The 20,381-nt window shown below is 35.0% G+C and overlaps 1 protein-coding gene across 1 annotated transcript in view; it reads right to left on the reverse strand.

Moving 5' to 3' along the window:
- Window positions 1-20,381, reverse strand: part of Vwa8 (von Willebrand factor A domain containing 8) — a 392,265-nt gene that overhangs the window by 209,811 nt on the left and 162,073 nt on the right. The window contains exon 20 of the mRNA XM_076872295.1: window positions 15,222-15,293. Within this exon, the coding sequence (XP_076728410.1) occupies window positions 15,222-15,293 (72 nt within the window). The remainder of the gene's footprint in view (window positions 1-15,221; window positions 15,294-20,381) is intronic.

Consider the following 20,381-nt stretch of genomic DNA (forward strand, 5'->3'; position numbering starts at 1 on the left):
AGAAGAAGAAGAAGAGGAGGAGGAGGAGGGGAAGAAAAATCAGTGGAGTAAACAAAGGGGAATGAAGGGAAGGAAGTAGGGTTGAAAGACAAAGACAATGGACAATGAATATGACCCAACTTTCATATATATATATATCTCACCATCATGTACATGCCCAAGACACTAATTAAAAAAAAATGTAAATAGCCCAAAGATCAGTAGAGGGAAGAAAAAAAGGGGAAGAGAAGAGAAATCAGGAGAGGAGAGAGGAAGAGAAAATAGTGGGGTCTAAATTAGAACCAATTTTACAAATTATATTCCATGCTTTTATAATTATGTCAAAATTAATCCTACTTTGGTGTATAACTAAAATAACAAAAATAATAATAAAAAGTCATGAAATCTCATAGAAGTTAAGTAACATGTACACAGTCACACAGCTAATTTGAGTTCTGAGCCAGAACTCAAATCCATGTGTGTATGATTCTGAAGCTCATGTTCTTAGCTTCTACATTATGGGTTATATTAATTTTTCAGTGATAAATTTATTAAAGGAAATATGAGCCTTAAATTATTTCTTTCTTCAATTCTATGATCCATTCTAAAAAAATAATTAGTTACATCAGAGCAATGCATGGTACCTAGTAGTAATAACAAAAGTCAAATCGAGAGGCAAGCATTATTAGAGTTATTTTAAGTACATACTAAACATCTTATGGAAAAAAGTATTTTATGAGCACCAAGCTGGAAATTCAAATCAATTAAGCAGGATTCATGGAGATTTATAGGAGAGAAGGACTTATGCCTGCTTGGTTTATCACTATATTCCCAGACCCCAGGGAGCACCTGATACTAATAATGCACTCAGTAAATATTAATTATCTAATGATCATGTTAATAAGAACATTTAATAATGGAATCTGTGTTATTTATAAATTTTAAAAAGCTGGACAATTTGTGAATGATTCAATTTATTTCTCCTACAAAACTTTAAGGTTGTATCAGAGCAGAATGCCAAACAGAAAGATTCACTAAAGCAGGAATAATGGGTCATTTCATCTTCTAGGGAATCTTTTCAGTATCTAACTGGATTTCACCCAAAATAATTTCAAGCTTAGCACAGAAGCACAAAGACAGAAAATCACATTTGCACATTTGCATGTCAATTACAACAGCTATGTAAGCTTTAAATGGCATGCTGCAATAAACATCAAATTTTAAATAGATAAAATCGGGTAAGTAAAATGTCTGTGTTAATTATTCAGCTCTGTTAAATTCAGTGATCCTACAGAGAAGCAAACATCATAAATGCATTAGCATGTCAGAAATAGGAAGGATTTCCTGAAAGCAATGAATCATGAAAAGCTACTATCAAGGAGTTCCTCCTCCCTTACCAACTGCAAAGTTACTGGATCAGTCATGCTTTTCCAAAGTTCTCTTGAGCAATGCACCATTTAGGAGCTCACAGTTCCCACAGATGTAGGATGAGATCCTCAGCTACTACTAAGGAATTTTTTTGCTGTGTTTCTTTAAGTATCAGGATCTGCAGAACTCCAACCTCAGCTGTCTTCTTGTTCCACATACTCTCTAGGAGGTCTCACCCACTCCCATGACCTCAGTCATCACATATGGCTCACACTTCTTTCCTAAGCTCCATTGGAGACCTCTTACTCTGACAACTTAACTTCTGTACCAGATGTTCATACCAAATTCATTAGGATTCTAGTCAAACTACCCATCTTTTCTTTTAACTCCAATATATTAGTATTGCTCTGTGTCTTGCCACTAAGTGAAGAAATCTTAGAATACTTTTTATATTTGGTGGTATTTTACCCCATTTTCCCCCAAACGCCATTCAAAATGTCACTAGGCTCTTTGCAGTCCCTATCAATAAAACCTGGAGTTTTCTTTACCTCCCACTCCTTTTTTCCATCCTTCTCTTTTTTCTCTTCCTCCTTCCCTTCCTCCTTTTCCCTCCTCATCCCTTCTTTCTTGTCTAATTCATCAACTATATGAGCACATAGAGTTACAGCACCTTCCTAGTAGTGCTAGATATGGTGGTAAATTTAAAACAAGAAATAAAAACAATAGCTTCTGGCCACACTCATGACTTACAGTCTACTAGGGAACACAGGCAACTAAGCAAATGTTACAGATATACAGGATGATCTAGAGTCATCATATGAAGCATCTGAGACAGTTAAGATTTAACTTAAGGCTTAGAAAGACCCACTGCAAACAGTGATATTTCCATTGAGATATCAAGCAGTCAGAGGGTACAGGGAAGGAGGAGAGAGAAGTGTGTGGAAAAACTTGTGGGCAACAGTGAACTGGGGAGCTGTGAAGGTGAATTCAAATGCTACATTAAGGGTAAGGAAGGGAGCAGTAAGAAAGTAGAAAGGGAGGTGGGGTCTAACTCTCGCAAAGACTTAGAAGCTGAGAGTTTGCACTGTTCACTGAGAACACAGAAAAGCAGAGGGGTAAAAAGAACAGATTTTCTGCTTTGGAAGATAACTCTGATGGAATGATCTGAGAGACAGACAGAGAAAAAAGAAAACTGATAGCAAAGGAAAGCAGTTTGAAGACTTAAAAAATTCAAGAAGGAGATGATAGTGGCCTAATTATAAGGTAAAGAGAACTGGATGAACTTAGAAGCTATTTAGGAAAAAGAACTAAAAGGACTTTGTGATGGACTGAAAGGAGATACAGAAATCAAGGTTTCTATCTTGGGCAGCAGGGTAGTAGGTCAGACACTTTACTGAGAAAGAAATAGGGGAGAAGTGAACTTGCTGGTGGGGGAGGAGTTTTTTAAATGCAATTTAATTTTGGACATGTTTACTTTGAAGTGTCTGCTTCCATATCTGTTCCTTCCTCTCCAGCTTACTGTCTCAGCTCATGAGTAGCTCATCTCCCTCTGGACTCCTGGAAAGGGTCCAATTTGCTTTGCTACCTCAAGACTCATGATGGGCCAGTCCCATCATAAATCCCCAAATAAATTTGTTTAGTTATTTTTCTACATCAGAGATCTCATCAGGTCACTTCCTACTTCATTTTAGGAAGCTCTGGTAGTTCCTTCGAGGAAATGCTGAAAGAATAATCTAGGAAGGAATTTCTGTAAATATCCTGAACAAAATGAAACAGTTTAGCAGTTTTTCCGTCCAATCATAGTTTCTGCCTAGAACAGAAAATCCTCAGGATTACGTTAATTGAATAAATACATAAACAACATTTCATTTTTCCACTATAAAAATACATATACTCATACTCCTCACTAGGAAATTTAAAAAACAAAACATCACTTCATGCACAACTGCTTAACACTCTGTTAACATTTTCATTTTATTCCCGTGCATATCTATCTTTACTTGCTAGCCATTATTATCCTGTATATACAATTTATATCCTTTAATAAAAATTAAAATAAAATAAATTGTTACATCTTGGATATGAGGTGTCCACCTAAAGCGCTGTGTTTCTGCAGGAATATTGAGAGGTGGAATGATCAAACTGTGAGAGCTATAAGTAATCAGCCCTTCCTTGTTGCATGGACTGGGTGAAAACTATAGGCAGGTGGGGCACAGCTGGAGAAGTTAGGTCATCTGAGAGGTGCCCTAGAAGGATACATCCTTCCTAGAATCCCATCCCCTTCTCCTCCCACCTCTGCTTCCTGATCTTGCCATGAGCTGAGCAGCTCTCCTGGGCTGGGTCCTTCTACCATAAAGAGCTGCCTTAGCACAGGCCTAGAGCAACAGAGTCAGTCATCAATCTACTGAGACCTCTGATACCATGAGCCAAAATAAACTTTTCCTCCTATAAATTGTTCTTATCAGGTATTTTGATCACAGTAACACAAGAACTAATTAAAACAATCATTATTTACTTGTGGTAAGGATAATATTTAGTTAATAAAATTTTTAAAAAGGGATCTGTGGGGTGAAAGATGCTAAAAAATACCAACTATCTCATAAGAATGCCCCTTATTTTTATCATTACTTTCTTGTCCTATTGAGTTCTTCATGACAATGTACTGGAAAGAGGGACCATTAAATACAGAGTTAAGTAGGAAATTTGTGAAATCCTGTAGATAGGAATCAAACTGAGGGCAGAAAATAAGCATGCCTCCAGTTTCTGTGAGAGAAAAGCTTTGGGAACATGACTTGTAAGAACTAAGGAGGATTATAGGGTTCTTTTAATCTTTTCTGTTTTTTATTGTAGTTATCCTATTTCTTCAAAGAGATCAGCCATAAAATCCTTCAGGGGCTTCCGAGAGTCGAACAAGAATTGAATACAGAGCTTAGGAAACTCTATCCATGTTCTGTCAAGGGGGAGAAGGAGAATGAAAAAGAGTGGGAGAAAAGGACTATAGAGGACTGGAAGTAGGCAAAGGAAAACTAGTCTAGGAATGAGATGTGGACCAAGAATGATTCTCCTGGGACATTAACATTGAAGAAACAGTAACAAGTCTTGGAGGAGCCCCACAACAATAGATTAACTCGCAAGCTTGCTCTGCCACCCTCTGCCATTCTCACACATGCTCCTATCAGTGGACCATTTCCTGAACAAGTATCTCCATACTTCCACATCTTTCATCATGTCGTTTCTTCTGATTAAAATAGCTCATCCTTCCCTGTTTGTCATCTTCTACTCACTCCTTAGTATTATGATGAATTGTCTTCACTTCTCTGTAGCTTTTCCTGACTGTCCATTTGGTTCTCTTCTTCAGTGTTAAGATCCAGAATGACATCCTCCTTTTGGTTCCTAAGCTGCTCTCTCTCTCTCTGCATACTGTACTCTATCTAGTATTATGCCAGGTGCCTTGATAAGTAGACACACTCCTTGAGATAAGACAAGATTTCCTATTTATGTCTCTATCACCACTGACTCACATATAATCTACAGATACTCTATTAAACTTTGAGCAAAAGAGGGAAGAAAAGGAAAAGGAAGTCATGTGATCTGCTTTTACTAAAGAGGGTAGAAACCTCTTTCGGGAATCTTCCACTCCCTTTGTGAAAATAAAGAGGAAGAAGGTAACATTTATAGAGACCTATTATGGTTTGGATATGAGATGTTCTCTGAAAGTTCACATATGAGATAATGCAAGAATGTTTAGATGTGAAATGACTAGATTATGAGAGCTGTAACCTAATTAGTGCATTAATCCATTTGATGGGTTGACAATCTGAAAGGACTGCTGGGTTGTAACTAGGCAGGTAGGGTGTGCCTTTGGGATTCATATTTTGTCTCTGGTGCATCACACTTTCTCTGTTCCTAGACTGCCATGAGTTGAAGAGCTTCTTTCTGCCATGCCCTTCCACTGTGATATTCTGCCTTACCTCAGGCTCAGAGCAATGGAACCAGCCCACCACGGACTGAACTTTTGAAAGCATAAGCCAAAATAAACTTATCCTCTTCTAAGTTGTTCTAGTCAGGTATTTTGGTCACAGAGATGAAAAGCTGACTAACACAAGCCCTTTGGTACATGCATAAATGCCCTTCCAGTGCACTTAAATCCTTATACCAGAGGAGGAAATGCTTTGGAGAGAGGCAAATTTAAGTTTTAAGAAGTTAAGAACCTTGTACACAAGGGATTCTGAACACAAATCCATACTGACTAAAGAAATTGGACTGTATTTTCCATTTCATCATGGAAAAGGTAAGTCAAGAGGTAGCCTCCTTAAACTGACATGCGTGTTTATTTCTTGATGTCACAGAGTCAAAGATCTCTACTAGAAGGCCATAAAATAACCTAAAGCAAGTAACAATCACCCATCATGAGGCTGGGACTTCTTGCATAGAATTTAAGGACCATGAGGGTGAATAGGGAGGGGTAATTCCAGATCTTATTTTCTGCAGTAATATTTTAAATAGCCTGCAAGAGAGTGTGTGCCACTTCCAATGCTCAGATTTCCCTCATACTCTAAAACATTGTTTCTTTGAGTCTCTCTTCCAAACCAGTTGGGTCAAACCAGTTGCCCCAATTCCTTAATAATTTTCACAAAGTTGGTTCAGTTCATGTAATATTTTTATTACATGGTACCCTATGTTCCTTTACATTGTTCCCTATGTTCCTTTGTAGAAAAGTTACTATATAAATGTCATTAACAAATATCAAACACAATGAAAAAGAACAAAAGAAACTGATATCACAGTAAATCAAGAAAAAAATTTCAGCTGCTTTTTTTAACTTTAAAATTTCCATCAAATGTTGAACCTTTGAATTTTTTTGCATAAAATGGCTAAAAGTATATTATACTAGGCATTGGGACACTTGGACTATACTCCCTGTGAAATTCCTCTCAGATGGAGGTGTCTGCCACCACCTGAGCCTAGGCATGCTCATTTGAATATGCAGAATATGGAGGGCCTAGACAAACCAATCTCTAAATAATATCATATAATGATGCTATTTAATCCTATAACCAAATAAGAGATTGATACTATATGATCACTAGTAATTTCTTATTTTTCAAAATTATCTCAATAAATACATATTACTTATGTAATCAGAAAAAATACTTTAACTACATAGCAAATAACCCTAAACATTCACACACACACACACACACACACACACACACACACACACACAGGGTTCCCTGTATAAAAGCCAACAAAGACTACTCAGAAGTCAAATGAGAGAAGCCAAATGAGAAGTCAAATTAATTGCACCTCTAGTTTCCATGACTGTAACTTCTCTTTACACATACATAATAAAAGCTATATTTCTACGATTCCCCTCTGAAATGTTTTGTTGCTATAAAGGGCAAAGAGAAACTTTTGGGTAGTATGGTCAGCCATTAGTTGCCACCAAAGCAATCCTGATAAATACTTCAGGGGGGAAAAAATAAATGTGTCTGCAAGAACAATATACAAATTCAAAATAAGTGAGAACAAAAGATTCACTAAGAAACACTGGATAGGGCTGGGAGTATAACTCAGTGGTAGAATACATGCTTAGTATATGTGAGACCCTGGGTTCCAACCTCAGCACCAAAAAATAAAAAATAAAACAAAAAAACCTACTATATAGACTATCTAAATTGGCAGAGAGCATGTGAAAAAAAATGACATTTATTTCCAGACTATAATTTAGGCAACTTCACTAACCAAGGGATTGGGGAAGGGACAGAATATATATTATAGAGAGAGATGAGTATCACTATATTTGATGAAAACATGCATTTCAAAGTCTTAGGATTCCTCCCCAACCCCCACTACTGGAGCTAGTAGAAGCACAGCACACTCAGTTATCAAAAGCCCTGCTGCCACTACCAGCTGGAAACACAGGAAAATCTCTGGACAAACTGTTCAGCCTCTCTACAGATTTCAGACAATTGCTCTGGCATAGCAACACAGTATATTTCTGATGGTACACAGTAACAACCTGCCAGGACTCAGTTCAAATTAATTAGCAAATTCACACATTCTTTAATTTTGGCAATAAAATATGCACAGTATCTCAATATTAATTAATTCAAGTAAACATTTGCTAAGCTTCTATCCATAAAAAAATAAAGTCCCTGATTACAGTAAAGTTATAATTAATATAGAGAGAAGGTACAAAGAATTATATAGTAACAATGTACACAGAGTTCTATTTAGTTGACCCTAAGTACATATTCACTGATTTCATAATGTATAAAAAAATTTTAAAATCAGTGCTATGAAAATTAAGAAAAGAAAGAAGTTATTTCAAGCCTGGAAAAATAAGTATCATAATCTTGTGATATAAATTAATTAAGAAATTAAATTGGCTTAATGAACCTTACTCTTGAAGATATTTTACCAATAGAAACTCATTAATTAGTATAATTTTGAATAAAATGTTTATACTAATAAAAATGGGCCATCTTTATTTTGAAGAGACTTGGAAGCTGTATCAGCTAAATGCAATGGCCAGGCTTTATTTGGAGGATGACTGGAATAAGACTGCTATAAAATAACATTTCAAGATAAATGAGAAAACTGAAAATAGATGGAATATCACATTAAGAGATCATTACTAATAGGTATAATAATTAAATTGTGGTTATATTATAAATAAATACCGAAGTACCTGAAAGAAGGATAATTTATTAAAAGATGAGATAAAATAAGTGTTAGGGGGATAAATAAAACAAAATGGCAAAAAGAACTTTTAACTGTAGCAGCTGGTTGCTAGGTTCAAGGGGATTTGTTACATATCTGCTATTTATAGTATACTAATTTTTCCATAAAAAATTTTTAAATGTCCTTTACTCTGTATGTTCAGGCTCTTATTATATCCTATTAAAACTACTCAACAAGTTACTTATCATGTTGTTTTTGTTGCTACTACTACTATAACTACTACTATAAGAATGAGTGTAGAATGAGGAGACCAAAGATGGAAGATTAGAGAAGGGTGCGCTTTCCAGTTGCTTGATGGCTTGAGATGCTGCTTCTCAGTAAGGTGAGTAACAAAGGGAATTCACTGAAATTCATACTGGACAGTCAGAGAGTCACAGAGACCCAGAAATTTGGTTGCTTTGAACAGAGGACAAGAAAGAGTACATTGAAGCCAAGATAGAGGTGGCAGAGGCACCAGTTCACTGCAGAGAGAAGGGATACACAAAGGAGGGAGTAAGAGGGGGGGGAAACAGAAGATAAATTTGACACAGGAAAATCCTTGCTCATAAACTTCTAATTCAATTAGAGATGAAATCAAATACATAGCAAAACAATTTCAAAGAAAATGTGATCAAAATAGTGAGAAAATCCTATAAAAGTTCAAAGGATAACAAGACTATTTCTATTTGGGGGAGATGAAGAAAAGCTTCATAGAGGAAAACAACATCTGAGTTGTTGAAATGGCATGATTTTCACACGAAGAGGGAAGGGAAAGAGACCTTACAAAGTATATACCACAAAAAAATGACTCAGGCAGAATTCTGAGCATGGAAGGGGTGGACACTATACTTTGGAAGAATTATAAAAGGAGTTTGGAGCCAGACTGTCTATCATTAGGGGTATCTCTCTATAAAGGACATTTTGCTTTTTAGGCAAGTAGGTTCATCTTTAACTTTTCACAGGAAATAGGTAAGAGATGCTTTCTTGGATTGTCTCACTGCTATTAGGTCAGACATTGCCATGCAACTGTGAAGAGTGCCCACAGAATCAGTCATGTAAAAACAAAAACATGAACAGAAGAGATACAGAAGACATCCTATATAAAAATCTTCCAGAGTTGGTTTTTTATTTGTTAAAGAATTCTGTTACATACAGAATTTTGGTAAGGGCAAAAAAATATGAACATGGAACAAAAGGAGATTTTAAATAGAAAAACATCAGCAGACTGCCATTATTTGATAAAATGATACACAAAGCTGGCTTAAAATCAAAAAGACAAAATGTTGACAAACCCTAGCAAATGATTTTATTGGGCTATATTCATGCAGAAGTAATTGTGAATAATTAATTGTGCCTCATTAAATATAAATTAAATTTTGATGACTTGCTTTGAAATGTTGTCTAGTTCTAGAAACAACCAAGTGACATTATTTTATGTAACTGATTAAATTTTCATTTCTAAAAAAATGAAACACTGCAGATTTTAAAGATAATTCTTATGTAAGGGTATCTAAGCAGTTTATAGCATCACATTGCAAAATTTTTTTCCCTTAAAATATCTAATAAAATATAACTATCTCTGAAAATTCAAGCATTTTTACCCCTAAACATAAGTTTATTCTTTGGGATATTTTAAACAAAAAGAAATGATGTGCCTCTAGGGTGATTCTATAACCTCCATTGTCATTATAAATTTTTGTGTATCAAATTTAATAAGACTACAAATTAAAAGTAAAGCCAGTATGGGAAGATGCAGAAGGCAGGAAGCTTATTCTTAACCTAAAGCCAGGACCAAACAAAAGCATCACTCATTAGAAAACAAATTGTCATCTCTCTTTGTTATGTAGAAAATTGTGCTATGATAATAATAATAGTAATACCATAATGGAACTCTTAATTGCATGATAGATATATATAATATGATAATTATAATATGCAGAAAATAATGCGTGTGACAGCACACTTAGCAGTTCCATGATATGGAGTACTGTATCCAATGTGACCATCAAGCATATGATTTCAGTGTTCCCCATCTTATTTGGCTGAAAGACAGCAATTCTGCTTCATTTACTGGAAAGGCGATGTGTTATGCCACAAAATCCCACATAGAAAATATAAAGGATAAACAAGTCTATTTTATTTCACCAAAATAAAGATGCAAGTTATTTTCTTTTGCTATGACAAGTGGTGTTTTATGTGACTGTTTTTAGCTTCCCAAGAAACATGAAATTTTGTCTAATACTATAGATTCTTAGAAAAGATAATACTATCTACAAAAAAAAAGTAGGATTGGGCAAAATAAAGGTGATGAATCTTGAGATGCCTCAGAATCAACACCTATTCAATTTAATTTCTTCATTTGTAAAAACTGCCAGAAAAACAGTCTTCTGAAATAGCTCCAGTTATAATTTCAATTGTTGAAGTTTCTTTCATGAACTTCAGCCAGTATCTAGTTTGCAAACAGAAAGCTATGTAGACATCTCTCTATAGGTGTTTGTGGAAGAAACATTCATTAAGTTTTTTATCACATATTTATGCCAACTCACTGTTGGGTTCTTTGTCAATATTTAATCTCTATGTTTCACTTTTAATTAACTTTTATTGGGGGTGGTACTGGAGATTGAATCCATGGGCACATAACCACTGAGCCATATCCCTGTCCCTTCTCTGTATTTTATTTAGAGGAAGGGTCTCACTAAGTTGCTTAGGGCCTTGCTAAATTGCTGAGGCTGCCTTTGAACTCCAATTCCTCCTGCCTCAGCCTCCTAAATCACTAGGATTATAGCCATGCATCACTGTGCCTCAGTTTACCTTTTTTTGAGTAGTCATTGCTTAATGCTTTAGAAAGAGAAAGGTAGGAGTCTGCTCAGTTGCTACAAATGGTTTAATTGGTTTCAAAATAAATCATGTGATTTAAATGGGCATTTTCCCAGATGGCTGTCACTTTGCATTTGAGGGAAAACACCAATTACAGTATTGCATGAAAGCTGAGAGTCAATAGTCCCCAAACTATCACCTATATCTTCACTTGCTTGTCTCTTTATTTTTTCATTGTCATGTTTCAGAAGGTGGATATGAGGTGAAGGTGAGAAAGTACATGAAATATTAACAGAGGTTTCAAATACCTTTGATGGATGAAATATGGCATTTTCAAAGCTACAGAAGAAGGACCTGAGTTACTGTGGCTGCAAAGGCATACATTCCTGAAGAGAGAACTCTTCTAAATGACCAAGATGCAGAGAGCACACAGAAAGAAAAAAAATCTCTGTACCTGTACTTAGACAAGCACAGCAAGATATGCAATCTGCAAGTAACACTACAGGTGGCTTTGCATGTCCTCACACCTTCCAGGAGGCAGTCAAAAGTCTAACCATAGAATCTTACTTGGTTCTAAACACAGACATTAGCTATTGAAAAAAGCTTGAAAAAAAAAAAAAGAAGTTTGCTAAAGTATATGAATGTATTATTTAGATTTTGAAGACAATCTAAATAAATGAATATAATTTCCATTCCCCAACCTATAAAATGTAAGCCTAGGTAGTTATACCTCATCTAATTTTCTTAGTACTACTCAGCTAATTATTATGAAATTTTAAAATAATAAGTTTTTATTAGTCAATTCTAGTGATAACACTGCCAGTCTCTAATCCTATCATGGAATCATACCTAGTTGAGGGGGCCATTTAACTATTTACTCTCTTCAAAGAAGAGTTCTTAGATTATATCTAATCCATTTGTATTTTTAATTCAGCAGCTGCAAGCTTACAGAAGAAAAAATACAGTCAATCATTTTCAGAATTTCCTAAAAATAATACAATTTGAAATTTAAAATTCATATTATTTCTAAATCATTTTACCTACTCATTAGGAATTTATATTATTATAGTCCTCTAAAATCTAGTGTTTATTTAACATCTAGTATATACAAGGCATTGGGAAGAAAGCAAAATTAATGAAGACTCTTCTTGAGGGGCTCATTCTTTTCAGTAGAGACAGAACAGGCAGATGCATAAATCAAGGAAATCTATATTGACCCACTATTATAGAATATTAGAGCTATGAGCAACCTTAGAAAACATCCAATTCCAATCATTATTTTATGGATATGAGAGGGGGGGCAGGGAGGGAGAGAGGAAAGAAAAAGCCTATTTAGGAGATTAGGAATTTACTCCATATCATACACACAGTTTAAAAACCTGAACACAGAAGTAGGCCTTCAGATTCCCAGTTTACTTCATTCCCATTATACTACGTTGCCACTCTGAGTTGGAAAGCATTTGAATAAGCAAGGATGGAGGAAAGAAGACAGTATGGTGGCAAACATAGGTTGAAATATAACACTGATAAAAAAAAGTTTATTTGGAACACAGACCATTTAATTTCTCTGAGAACAAGAGCTTGAGGGGAGAAATGAGATGGTAGGCAGAAAACAATAGAGGGTATCAAATGGCAGTCTAAGAGAGTTAGACTTTCTCATTAAACAATTTAATGGACACAGGTAGCAGAAATTACTTACACACCTAATACTTTCTTTAACATTTGTACTATAATAGAACACTGACAATCTCAGAGTTTTATAATGAAAGAAGAGAAATGTCTTCCAATATGAAAAAGGCCAATGACACATAGCACACTTTTAATGAACATAATCTCCCTTTGTTAATTCTTCTTTCTCTTAAGTGGAGGGTGGTAGAATAGGGATATAAGAAAGCAAGATGTAAAATGTGATGGAACTGACAAGTTTGTGATACCCTATACCTCCTGCCTTGCCCCGGAGTATCTTCAACCCTGTACAGCTGGTTCCTGAACCAACCCTAGACAGGTTTGAATCATCCATCTTCACAGATGCTAGGGACTAACCACATGCCTATAGAACTGTAGCTGCTCTTCCCTCCACCACACCTACCCTGTTGCCTAGCCCTTGTTCTAGCGTCATTCCCTTCCTTGGGACTTGAAACAGATGAGAGGAGGCAAGGCAAATTTTACACCAATATTAGTATAGCACTCCAGAATAATTTCAAAATACTTTCACATATTCTTTTTAATTTCTCATAAAGCAGAAGCAAACCTCCATTCCATCTTACCCCTCACCCTGCATAGCTCCCCTCATTCCTCCAGAGGTTAGAATATGCTCCCCATCTCTGGTTACTAGTAAGACTCTAACATTGACATTAATGTAAATGATTGTCCTGAAATCCTGATTCTATTAATAGCTTAATAGTAAAAACTATCTTTGCTGAGAAACTGCATTCCACTCAACAAACCTTAGCACATCAATATCAATGAATGCTTCAAAAACACCTGGACCCCATGCCTTGAACTCCAAGGACCTTCCTTTTCCAAGCCTGCTACTTAGAAAAGTTGCCCCTTGAGCCCAGCTCGGTATGTTCTCAGTCTACTCTCCTCTATAGGCTTGTCTGCTGCTGGTGAGAGGCCATCAGTTTCTGTGTTGAGGATATTCATGTGATGGAAGAAGTTTTGAAAAGGAAACACTGAGTGCCATGGTTAAATTGATAAAAAGTCTGTGAAGCACTCTGGGCTATATAAGACTTAACAGTCCACAGACTCACTGTTTTTCAAAGTAAGACGACAACTTGACTTATGGTTTTCGATATCAAGGAACAAATACCGTCAACTGATCTTCATCCTTTCACCTCAGGTATACAGAAAAATGATTTTTCAGGAAAGAAAAGAAGGTGGGGCTTTTATGGAAAAAACTGCCACGAATAATTTATTGTTCTACTTTTTTAATTCTCGTTTAGAAAACATGAAACAAGATACATTAAAGTACTTTTTAAATTTTACAGTGATTTTATTTTTAGCTGGCAGAATAGAGCACAGTGTGAGGTACTTTCCATGCATTATATCATGTTATCCTTACATTAGCCCAGTAGAATACAAACTATTTTTATTCCCAGGTTAGACATCAGGAAATAGTCTAAGATAAGCAATTTCCCAAAGTCACACACCATTATGTAGGAACACTGCTATTGGATCTCTAGCCAGCTAACCCTCAAGCCTATGCCTCAGCCAGTAAAACACTCATTTGGCCCATTTTTATTTTTAAACAGCACTTTAAAATTGTCAGTTTGAGGGGCTAAATATATTAAGAATATGTACTATTTTTATAAGTACAAAAAAGAAAAAATAAAGGACAAACTTCTGAAAGCTTTTCACCATTAATTTAAGACTAATTAAAAATGAGACCCAAAGTGCCATTTACTGTGGGTATGATAATTCAACTAAGGAAAATTATCAGAACCCTCTAACTACAGAATATCTATTCATTTCCTCCATAAACATATATTGAATATCTATAGCAGTACTGGGCTAGGAACCAAGGACCGAGATGAATAAGACAAACAAGGTCTCTGCCCTCCAAGAGCTTCCAGACAAGTTGGGAAGAGTCATTCATGGGTAAATACAATACCATATAACTTGTGTGATGAAGGAGACAGAGGGAGGAGGTCAGGAGAACTTAACTGAGCTAGGGAGAAGGGAAAACCTCCCTCCTAGGAGTTAGGGCAGGGCATGATATAAAGAGACAGGGAGTGTTCCATGTAGGGAAAAAAAAAAAAAAAAAAAACCATGCACTAAGGACCAGAACGGAAATAAGAAACTAATGGAAGTTCTGAGAAGCTCAAGCTGCCATCCAGAGCAAAGAAGAGCCAAAGCTTGGACCAGATAGGTGGGCAAAGGCTGAATTCTACAGGCCTGTCAAGCATACTAGAGACTTAGGACCATACCTGAGGGCAATGGAGAGACAATTCAAGCACAAAAGAGAAACTTAATCACATTTTAGTTGTACAAGTATCAATCTGATTGCAGAGTGAAGACAAGTTTATAGTGTATTTGGTGGGAAATTATTGCCTTAATGCAGGAGATAGGTGACGGTGAGCAGGGTTGGAATAACAGATATGAGCAAGAAGAGTGCACACTTGTGGAGTAGAATGGGGTCTGATTTAAGCCTTGAAGTAAGTCTAAGGTTAAGTCTAAGGTAGACATTCAACTTTTAATTAAATGAGTCATTTTACTGGGAGAAAAAGGGAGCAATTCCAAAAACTTAATTCCAACAACAAAAAAACTTACTGCTTTGAAACTATTACTGTAATTTACTTGCTAGAACTTGGGTTTCACCCATAACTTACCTGGTTACCAACCAATAATAAGTGTTCTCCAAGGAGAAAGTCTTTGAGCATGTCTTCCATCACTATCATGTGCTAGAGAAAAACAGGACCACAGACAGGTTAACTGTGTTTTAAGTTAACTCTATAGATATCTTCTTGGAAGTTAAGACATCCTTTATGATAGAATACTCAAGTAATTTAACTTTTAAGAAAACAAAATTAATGAGTTAGATATAAGTAAACTACATAACCAATTGGGTCACTGATACTGAAAACTTAAAACAGCCCATTAGAGCAAGTACAACCAATTGACCAGTTCAAGTTATTTTTATAATTCAAGTATTTTTATTTAAACTACGTAGCATTGTCTTGAAATTTAATATATATTTAAATTGACACTTGCTAATGTAAATATATAATGGCTTCCAAAAATAATCAGCAATTTTTATGAAACTTTTTAGACTGACATCATCTTAACCATTACCTTCAAAACTATATATAGCTTTGAAATTAAATATATTATTTAACTTCCACAATATTTTATTTGAATTATGACACAATATAATAAAAGAACAAGATTAAGGTTGTTCACAATAGCTACAGAGAAAGTTACATTGCTCTTTTGTATCTTAAAAAATAGGCCACCTATAAGTAGGTTACAAAAGCTCATTGGGGGTCAGGAAATGAACTACATCCTAGCACAGTTAATATCCCTATTACTTTCTCTTGGTTTTCTGTATCAAATCAAATAACAGCCTCATAAGTACTAAACTTATTGAAGTTCCCTATTTTTTAAAAAAGGCAAATTAACCTTTTGCATTAATCTTTTATATTAACATTTTATATATATATAGATATTTATCTGGTATGTCAATTGCTTTTCTTTTTTTAAATTAGTTTTTAGAGAGCCAGGAAATTTTCCTTTCATTTGTCAAATTTAGTATACTTTCATTCTGTCTGTTTCTTAGAAAGGAAAACTAAGAAAGCATTTTCCTACCTTGAGAACAAATGAGTAGCCCCTGATGTTTATCTTGATAGTTTTTGTTTTTTAAAATTAGATACATTAGGGAGCTAAAGTTTTAACAAGGCATGAAATAAAATGAGCATATTTACTTATTGTCATTCTGGCACATTTTTAAAATAAAGAGCCAGTCATTCATTGTTAATAATTATGCTGGGTCACAATAGGTACAAACTATCTTTTTTTTTTTTTTTTTTTTTTTTTTTTTTGTGATGCTAAGGATTGAACCCAGTGGACTTGTGTATGCTAGGCAAGCACTATGCCAACTGAACTACATTCCCAGCCTAAATTGAGACTGTCTTAAAAGCAAACTAAGATAAACTGAGATGTATGATTTCCCTATAAAAGTGAGTCCTAGAAAATAATTTAAAACTGAGTTCTGTGGTAATATACGCCAGAGATCTTTACATTTTAATTCAGATGAAAAGTCAATACCAATTTCCATAAAACACTAAATTCTTCCTGAAATAAATAGGCTAATCTGCATGAGGAATGGATAGAAAAGTTGCAAGGAGCACCTTGATGGCTGCATAATAATGAAAATGAATGCAAACTATATTTGAATTCTTATCTGTATTGTTTATTCTAAATCTTCCTACTTCATATGCTCATTACATTTAACTAGATTATTCAAATCCACAAACACTAACAAGGCTAAGGTCACAACCAACATAATTCTTGTCTTGCCTTCTTTTTTACTTGGCACTGCAGATGATTTCTTAAGTCTATGCTTTCAGTTAGGTGTCTTTCTCTCCTGATTTTTCCCTGCCTTTAATAATTTTTCTCCATAGTCTTCTGGACTAGATCATCTTGTTGAAGCAATTCTTTCCATATGATTTTCCCCTGGTTCCTTTGTTTGTTCTCTCCATTAACTTTTTACTTGCTTTCTTTGGGGTCTCAGTATGAGGTAGAACAAGTCATGCCTATCTGTACACAGTCACCCACCTAAGATCCAAGTGAGGGCTATGTGCAGAGTTGGTACCCACACATCAGTGCTAGAAAAGTTACCTATGACCTTATACTACCTAAATTCTCTCATCCATCTCATGGCTGCAGCTAACCCTGATCTTCAAACATCAAGATTTCTCAGTGATGACTAATAATAACACCCCCTGATTAGTGCCCAGTTTCCTAAATTCAGCATACTCAAATCCAAAACTTGGCTTACTACATTATCTTCAACAACTTCATTCTTCCTTTTCTTTTCATAATTAATACCATCATTTTCTATTGCCTGATCAAATGATCATCATTATCATAATCAGCCTGCCCACCTTGCTTCTCTTTTATCAAGATAAAAAAAAAATCCAAGACCACCAACTCCCAAAAAAAAGATCAACAGTATTCATTATTTCTTTACTATTTCCACAGTTTGAATTTAGGGTATTATTATCTCTGGCCTATATATATAGACAGGTAGGTAGATATAATTTTTAAGCTAATTTAGCTTCTGAAACTTCATCGTTTCTCTGAGTCAATATGTTCTCTATAATTCTCATACAATCACTTCTTTGTTCAAAATCTTGCCAATTCATTTTTCAAAACTCTTTAAGTGACTCAATACTTTAGAAACAAAGGTACTTCTCATGTTTCTGATTTAATCTCAGGTTCATCCCCTACCACTCTCCTTCTTTCACACAATGTTCCAGGGATGGGAAGAATCTAGAATCATTTTCTACTTACTCTTCAGTTTACTTTTCCACCACACTGTGTGCTCCCTGAGGCAGAATCTTTGTTTTAAACAAACACAAAGTTCCAAGGACTCTACCTTCTAAATAGCCCTGTGAGGTGTCCACTCTACTCTGTCCCTACTCTCACTACCTCATTTCAGGTCCTTCTTAACTTTCACCCAGAATGTTAGAATAACTCTAAACTAGTTTCTCTTTGCCTTGGTTCTAACTCTTAGACAACATTCAAGAGTGAATGCAAAGTTAGCAAATGTGCTTAAAGTCTTTCATCGATGAGGAAACCAATGAAAGAAATCCCAGCTCCTTAATTTGAGAAGCTCAGATGATCTGATCCTTTCCTAACTCATCAGGCTCATCTCTTAAACTTTTCTATTTGCAACCTCAGCTCTGTGCTACTCTGTGCTAAATGAGCTACTCTTTCGTATAAGCAAGTCTCTACAAATGCTAGTCTCTGAGAGACTTGCCCAGCTTTGTCTTGTTAACGAATTTTCTATGATCTTTATCATCAGGGATGATCACCTCACAAAGGTAAGCACAATAACTTGTATATACTTCCATCACACTGTGAAGTAACCATGTGTATTTGCCTGTTTTTCCATTAGATTAAGAGCAATTTGAGCTCTAAAGATGCATTTGCTCAAGTGACTATTTTAATCTCTTTATCTCAAGATCTTAGGACAAGGTCTGACCCACAATAAATATTTAAGATTTTTTTTTTCAGATCTAAAGCTTATTAAGAGACTATTAATTTTCCTTCCCTCAAATCTCTCCTCCTTACTGATACAAGTCTAATATTTCTTAATGAGTGGCTGGATGAAAAAAATATTCCTTAGCATGAACACTCAGAATCTTATTTATCCTTTTATTAATCCCCTCACCACTTATATACTTAGCAATTGCTATGCACCAGGCACTTTGTTATTTGCTAGAGATACAAAATAAAGAAAACACAGGGCTTCGCCCTATGATATATAAGAACACATTTTCAAAACCATTCTCAATGCAATGTGGTAAAGGAACAACAGGGCATAAAACAAGATGGTACCTCAATCTGCAAAAGACTATGAAGCATACTGCTTCAAAGCTGAAGTGCAGCAAAAACAGAATCAGTAATACATAGCAAAAGCAAATTTAATCAAGCCACTTTCCCTAGAATTGGTACAGCTAAAACTTTTTCATTAGTGGTTAATTCATAATGCTTTTAGAGGAGGAGGTACATTTGGAGACAGGTTATAAGAAGTCCCTCAGGGGCTCTGTGTAAAGTTCACAGCAGCCCTGCAGCCCTCCAAGTCTATATCATAAACACCTTGGCAACAGACACTATGTTCAAGAGCACAATGATCCTCTTTCCTACTGAATTTCCTATATTGTTATACACTCTGAAATCTTTTCAACCCTTGCTGCTGTAGAGCTTTTCAATTAAATGTTACTTATAACAGTACCCTGATTTCTTGTTTTCTTTGTTCATTACATGGACAGAGGGTGATACCATCAATTTTTTAGAAATAGTATATCAAGTTTTTGTCTTTATTTATTAGGTAAGAGTTTTTTCCCTCCTCTGTCTTACAATTTAATTTTCTGTTTATTTGTGTACTGATTATGCAAGAACACTAATGTTTCTGAAGAAAAATATAATCTACATTAATTAACTGATTCTTAATAATTAAAATCAAATCAGGGTTATGCCTTTGCTATGCCAAAAATAATTAGTGTAGTTTGGACAGATTTCAAAATTTTAAGCCAGTATTTTTATTAAGAAAGAAGAATTTGCCTGGATACCTTCTATATTGTTATTATAATTTAGTGATTTAAATTATGATATTTGAACAAAAAACAGAATTGCAGAATGTCAGATTAAAAAATAAATTTAACTTCAATTTTGCTAATGCCTTAACATAGCAAAAATAGTAAGAAGTTCTAACATAATTTGTAAATTAAATGTACTATTTACATGCAGAATAATAATGAAGCATTAGAGAAAATTTTACGTACTTTTTCATTATAAAAGAAATACATAGCCTAGCATAGAGCCATACACTTATAATTTTAGCAACTCGGGAAGCTGAGGCAGCAGTATTACAAATTCAAGGCTAGCCTCAGGAACTTAGGAAGACCCTGTCTCAAAATAAAAAATAAAAAGGGGTAGAGATGTAGTTTGGTGGTAGAGTGTCCCTAGGTTCAATCACACAAAATTGAAAAGGCTGGCAGGAAGGACCGAAGGACCACTTCATGGAAAACTTGGAAAAGAAAACTGTTATATTCAGAGTATTTTCCCTGAAAATAATCTAATTGAATTGAATATCTACAATATGGCTTTCTAGGTATAAACTTATATCTGAATCTTAGTGGAAAGTCCATAATTATTGGTTAGTTTGTAAGATGAAAATTCTCCATCACACTCCCTTAAAAAAAAAAGAAAGAAAAGAAAAAGAAAAATACTGGAATTGTAGGATGTATGAGATACACTTTCTT

This window comes from Callospermophilus lateralis, chromosome 12 (assembly GCF_048772815.1).
Source record: "Callospermophilus lateralis isolate mCalLat2 chromosome 12, mCalLat2.hap1, whole genome shotgun sequence".
Classification (NCBI taxonomy): Eukaryota; Metazoa; Chordata; class Mammalia; order Rodentia; family Sciuridae; genus Callospermophilus; species Callospermophilus lateralis.